At 59.8% G+C, this 6221-nt stretch overlaps 1 protein-coding gene across 2 annotated transcripts; it reads left to right on the forward strand.

The window, feature by feature from the left end:
* The first annotated feature begins 244 nt into the window (after positions 1-244).
* On the forward strand, positions 245-5563 carry RRAS (RAS related). Of its 2 annotated transcripts, none has more exons than XM_077131124.1 (6): positions 245-350; positions 3690-3777; positions 3871-3973; positions 4054-4162; positions 4978-5096; positions 5186-5563. In XM_077131124.1, the coding sequence occupies exons 1-6, from the start codon at positions 321-323 to the stop codon at positions 5268-5270; spliced, it is 534 nt and encodes a 177-aa protein (XP_076987239.1). In that variant the 5' UTR covers positions 245-320; the 3' UTR covers positions 5271-5563. The 2 variants fall into 2 exon arrangements, with proteins under 2 accessions (XP_076987239.1, XP_076987238.1); XM_077131123.1 differs by lacking the exon at positions 245-350 and adding an exon at positions 1521-1705.
* The last annotated feature ends 658 nt before the right edge of the window (positions 5564-6221 follow it).

Consider the following 6221-nt stretch of genomic DNA (forward strand, 5'->3'; position numbering starts at 1 on the left):
GCCGAGCTTGCCGGGACTTCAAGTACCGAGCACGGGGCCGTGAAGGCTGGTGGGATGGAGGATGGACTCGATTTCCCGGCTGGCAATGGGGCACAAGAGCGGGGGCGCGCGCGACGCACGTCGGGAGGCGTAGTCCGGGCGCGTTGCCTCCGTCGCGTGGGGACAGCCAGCGGGTGAGAGGTGAAGTGGGCGGGGTTGCGGTAAGCCTCGATGAGGCCCCACAATGCCCTGCACACGCTCGGAAATGGTGACAACAGGAAGTGACGCCAGAGGCGCGCTGCAGAACTAATGCAAGGGAATTGTAGTTCCACGAAGTGGGCATGGGAGCAGGGGAAGAAACTGGACTGGTTGTGAGTTGCTCCGCCCACATTCTGCGGGAGTCTTAGAACTCAGAACCCCCAGCTTCCTCTAGAACCGAGTTATTCGGCCCTACGGTCTCCTCTCATTCAGGGCACAGGAGTTAGGATTCCCATTTCCCTCCTCCCTCAGATTCTGAAGTCCGAGCCCTCCTTCCTCAGACCAAGGAGTCGGCTTTTCAGGTCCCTCCTCTCCTAGACAGGGGATGCCTAGTCTCTCTGCTCGCATCTTATATCCCAATTCCCTCAGACCTAGAATTCCCGGCTACCAGTCTCTCCAACCCGAAGAGTCCGGGACCCCAACTCCCTCCTTTACCGAACCTAGTAATAAGGATCCCCAATCCCCCTCCTCCTCGGGGCCCAGGAATCCAGGTCTCCAGCTCCATCCTCTCCCAGGGACCCAGAAGTTTGGATCCTCATTTTCCTTCCCTTTCAGGACCCAGAAATCCTGGCCCCTGGCTCCTCATGACCCAGGCGTCCCGGCCTGGGCGAGCTGGCTCATGCGTTAGGAATGCAGTGATCTCACAGCCCCTCCCTGGCCCGTTCCAGGACTGTCCCCCTCCAGGGCCCCATCTCTCCTCCCAGTCTGTCTTCCGTTTGGCTGGGACAGCGGGAACCGGAAGCCTGGGTCCCTTAGCGGGCGGAGACTGCAGCATCCAGCTCGGGTTGGGAACTTGGCGAGGATCCCAGGACGGGGTGGAGCTTCCCCTTAGGACCCGCTCCTTCCTCGGAGCGCGCCTATATACGGCCGCGCGCTAGTCGGCAAGCCCCGCCTGCCAGAATAAGGCCTCGGGACAGTGCAGGCAAGAATGGCACCACAGGGGCTCTATTTGCATGGCCCCGCCCCGAGCGAGCCTCCCGCCCCGTCTGCAGGAAGAATTAGAGCGCACATTAGCATATCCACGCCCCCAGATGGCCCGCGGGTCGAGAGCGCGTGGCGCAGCTCGGCGGGAGCAAAATGCGCTCATTAGCGTATCCCCACCTCCTTCGGAATTCCCCTCGGCCTGGACCGCGGGCGACTCGCCCTCATTAGCATATCCCCGCCTCAGCTCCTCCTTAAGTGTCCCCGTGCAAGTGCTCTTGTTGCTGGAACTTATGGTTATGCAGTAGGCTCATTAACGCAGTCCGCCCCCTGGCCCCGCCCGGCCACTCCCCCTCCCCGCGGCGGTAGCAGCGGCGGCAACAGCGGTGGCGACATGAGCAGCGGGGCGGCGTCTGGGACAGGGCGGGGGCGGCCCCGGGGCGGGGGGCCGGGCCCGGGGGACCCCCCACCCAGCGAGACACACAAGCTGGTGGTCGTGGGCGGCGGCGGCGTGGGCAAGAGCGCGCTGACCATCCAGTTCATTCAGGTAGTGAGCCCTCACCCTGAGCGGTGTCCCCGGGATCCAGTACTGAGCCCTTTGGGAGAACCCTAAGACCCCGATTTCCCCTGAACTTATTCCTGAGACACTCCTATGAGGTGCTCTAATCTCACAAGATCCCCTCAGATGGGCACCCTGAGCCCCAAAACCGGCCTCCACCCCCTGCACGCGGGATCTTCCTCCTAAAATTGCATTCTGAGATCCACAACGCCCTGACACCCAAGGATCCCCCTTCCCTGCTGACCTGGCTCTGAGCGCCTCCTGGGAGTACCCCAAACTCATGAAAACCTCCCAGTTCGGACCCTAAGCCCTACACTGGGTGCCACCTCTCTCCTCCTCCCGCTCAGCTCCACTCCCAGAGCCCCGGCTCCCCCAAATCCCAGATCTGGATTTCCCCCCTGGCCCATCCGGAGCCTTGTTGGGAGAATGCCTTGCCCATACCACAGAGTTCCCTCTAGTTGGGATTCTTAGCCCTTTCAGGGATCTCCCCCAGAAATTAGAAATTAACCTCAGACTTTGCCTCTGAGCACCTTCGGGGACCATCCAGTCCTGAAGGAGAACCTTCCAACCCCTGCTTTGAAATAATTTTCCCCTCGGACCCAAGAGGTTTCAAAAGGATCATGCCCCTTGGCCATTCCAGAAAACTCCATGACCCTAATTCCTGGAGCTCCACCATCCTACCAGACCAGAACCCACCCTTCCAGCCCCAAGAAAACTAGCCACTTCTCCATTTTGAGTTTCCCTCCACTCGCTTTCCTGAGCCCCTCTCAGGTACCCCAGATATCTCCCCAATCTTCTCTAAGGAAGAAACCCCCAGATTCTTGACACCCCCAGAAAGACCTGCTCCTTGGTTGTTTCTCTGACCTTACAGATGCGCCTTAATGTCTCTAGACATTAAGGGGTTGGAAGGTTCTCCTTCAGGACTGGATAAACTCTCTGGATGTGCACCTATAATACTGACAGATCTCCCCAAAACCCATGTGCAATCTGGAGGCTCTGCCCCAGCTCTAACCCTCAGCCCTCACCCCAGCCTCTCCTAATGCACTCTGAAGGCACGTCCCTCATACCCCCCACCAGGAGCCCGGCCCCACAGCCTCCCTCCCAGACAACAGGGGTAACCTCAGACCCCAGCTGCCCCGTCACCCCTTGTGTCCTGAAACTCCATCAGGAAGTCCTGGCTTCCCTTACCATCTCAGAGAAACCCCAGAGAGGGGTCTGGCCCCGAGATGCTCCCACAGACCCCTAATGAGACCCCAGCGAGCCCCTGCCTGGGAGGTCCTGCCTGCTCAGAGAAAGGCCTCAGCCCCAGGCCCTTTGCACCCAGGGGCCGACCTGGAGCTGGCCATAGGCCTAGCTGGAGGCGGGTGGGACCCAGGCAGGAAGGGAGGGGCCGGCAGGCAGGCGGGGCAGCTTCTCAGCTTCTCGTCGGCCAGATTGGAACCGAGACCTTCCCCTGGGAGGAGGTGCTGGAGGCCGGAGGAGGAGGGGGTGGAGGGAGGAAGAGCCGAGGACAGGCTGGGATTCCAGCCATCAAGGGCTCCCAGTAACTGTGCTCACTGCGTGCCAGGCAATGTACTTAGCCGGAATTTGCCCGGAATCTTACAAACACTGGAATAGGTGTAGGGCTATTCTTAACCCATATTTTATAAATGAAGAAACTGAGGCTCAGAGAAGGGAAGTCACTTCTTCAATGTCACACAGCCAGGAAGTGATCACTATGTGAGATGTACTTGTGTTTTATACCAAAAAGAGGGAGAGGACCAAGAGATGCTCTGAGAGAGAAGAGGGGAGAGACACCGTGGCAGGGAGCAGGGACAGAGACCCAGAGAGGGAGACAGCCCTAGAGAGACAGAGAGGGACAGAGGCCCAAAGAGGGGGCTGGGTAGACAGCAACCCAGGGAGAGAGGGGGGCACAGACAGACTGATCCCAGGGACAGGGCTGCAGTAACAGTCCCCCTCCCGCTCCCACCAGTCCTACTTCGTGTCTGACTACGATCCAACTATCGAGGACTCCTACACAAAGATCTGCACCGTGGATGGCGTCCCAGCCCGGCTGGACAGTGAGGATGGCGGGGACCAGGGCATATGGAGGTGACGGAGGGGGAGCGGGGTGAGGCCCATTCCCACGGTGGCCCCTCTCCTCGTCTCTGCAGTCCTGGACACTGCGGGCCAGGAGGAGTTCGGCGCCATGCGGGAGCAGTACATGCGTGCCGGCCACGGCTTCCTGCTGGTGTTCGCCATTAACGACCGGCAGAGGTGAGGGGCTGCGGGTGGTGGGGGGCGTCGGTCGGGGCCCAGGGTCCGGCTGGGGCTCACGCCTCTGGCTTCTCCCCCAGTTTCAACGAGGTGAGCAAGCTCTTCACGCAAATCCTCCGAGTCAAGGACCGTGATGATTTCCCTGTCGTGCTGGTCGGAAACAAGGCGGATCTGGAGGCGCAGCGCCAGGTTTGGGTGCCCTCACTCCCACTCCCACCCCCGACCTCCTCTGGGCCTGGGAGTCTCCTCCCAGCGCACCCTGTGTCTCCTCCCCTCGTGCCCCACTGTCCTGCTACCTCTGATGTCACACCAATCCCACCTCACCAGATGCATTGCCCCCCCAGCCAGATTTTTTGGGGGGTTTCCAGCATCGCCCAGCAGAGGGCCTGGCATACAGGAGTCCCCAGGAGAGGTGACTGGGGACAAAAAGGGGTCTCTACTTCTCTCATCCACCTGCCCCTTGCCTCTGTTCCACTGGCCCGGCACAGCTCAAGCTTTGTCCCCCCCAGAGCTAACCTTGCCCCTCCCCTGCTCACAACCCTCCCTTGGCTCCCCAGCACCCCCTGGAGAATACCCCAGCTCTTCAACCTCTTTGATCTTGTCCCTTCTCTCCTTTCCCACCACTTCCCTGATCATGCCAGCTGTATTACTGGAACATGGCAACTATATTACTGTCACACAGGACTCATTTCTTCAATGAAGACTTTGGGGATTTCCAGCCTTCAGAGCTAGGGCTTGTCCCCTCTGCCTGGAAAACCCTGACTTCTCCTTCGCCTGAGGAGCTCCTAGTGAAGCTAACACTCAGGAGGGGATTCCCTGACTCCTCAGACTGCTGTCAATGCTCCCCCACCCCCACCCCATACCTTCTAGAAGCCTCTGTTTGCGCTCCTGTGAAGCTGATGTCACCCCCAAGAGAGGACACCCTGCCTGTCTGCTTCACCCGGCAGCCAGGGGCTTCCTGAGCACAGGCCCCTCACTCCCCTCTGTGTGCACCCCCACCCCAGGTCTCCCGATCTGACGCGTCCGCCTTTGCAGCCTCCCACCACGTGGCCTACTTCGAAGCTTCGGCCAAACTGCGCCTCAACGTGGACGAGGCCTTTGAGCAGCTGGTGCGCGCTGTCCGGTGAGCTGAGCCGCCCTCCCGCTGTCCCAGTCCCATTCCCATCCCCAGCCCCTCCAGCCCCAACTCAGCCGGCTTCTTCCCGCCTCCAGGAAGTACCAGGAGCAGGAGCTCCCCCCCAGTCCCCCCAGCGCCCCCAGGAAGAAGGACGGGGGCTGCCCCTGTGTCCTCCTGTGACCCGCGTGGGGGAGAAGCTACCAGCCTGAGCAGCTCTTGGGAAAAGCCAGCCTTGCACCTGCTGTGACTCGAGGCCCTCGCTGTGCCTCAGTTTCATCAACTGGGCCTCCCAGCATACACTACCCGCCCCCCTACTGCCTGGCCCCCCGCGGCCAGCGCCACTATGTGCCTTCTGCCAACACCTTCTGTCCCCACCAGAACCCCTGGCGGGGAGGGAGGCGCTCCCGGGCATCCGGGTCACTGCTGTATATACCTCCCCATCCCAGAGTAATAAATGTCACTGCCAACGTCAAGGGGTGCTTTCTAAAAAGGGGAAAAGCGCTCAGGAGGATGGGGGAGGCTCAGGGTGTGTAACTCCCCAAAGCTTTGCTCTACCTAATGCCAGCAGATTTAGAACCTTTTGCTTGGAGAGGGACAGAAGAGAAATCAAACCAGGCATCTCATCCAGCAGGGAGCCGCGGGCAATTGGATGAGGACCCGTGAGTCCAGGGCCTTTTATCCCAACCCTGTCCGAAGCTGCACCCCCAGCTGCCTTAGGCCATAGTTCAAGGACACCAACAGCCCACCCCAACTCCAATGTGACAATTCTGGAAAGTTGGTAGTCCACCTTTGACTTTCACACTGATTCCCTATGCAACATTCTGTCCTCTATTCTGCAAACCAGGGTTCTAGAATCAAGAACACAGGTGGTAGCCTAGACAACACCCAGGGAGCAAGAACAACGTGGGCTTGTCCTCAGTGTCATCCAGAAGGGAAATCTAGAATGGTGATGGGCCACCCTCAAATCTCACACCACATCTCCCTGCACTAAGCCACCTTTAATGCTGATACCAGGGTTCTAGAAGACCAGTGGCCCATCTTCGCCAGGGAGGGCCCAGGCTCTAGAAGCAAAAACCCGCTTTATAAGCTGGGTTCTGGAACGCTACCAGTTGACCACCAAAATGTTTTTAC

This window comes from Tamandua tetradactyla, chromosome 16, assembly GCF_023851605.1.
Source record: "Tamandua tetradactyla isolate mTamTet1 chromosome 16, mTamTet1.pri, whole genome shotgun sequence".
NCBI classification, from domain to species: Eukaryota; Metazoa; Chordata; class Mammalia; order Pilosa; family Myrmecophagidae; genus Tamandua; species Tamandua tetradactyla.

Excerpts from the sequence above, each read along its gene's own strand:
- RRAS (XM_077131123.1), top strand. The coding sequence starts at position 1,553 with ATGAGCAGCGGGGCGGCGTCTGGGACAGGGCGGGGGCGGCCCCGGGGC. Across the intron at positions 1,706-3,689 it reads TGACCATCCAGTTCATTCAG|TCCTACTTCGTGTCTGACTA; the intron begins GTAGTGAGCCCT and ends CGCTCCCACCAG. Across the intron at positions 3,974-4,053 it reads GCCATTAACGACCGGCAGAG|TTTCAACGAGGTGAGCAAGC; the intron begins GTGAGGGGCTGC and ends CTTCTCCCCCAG.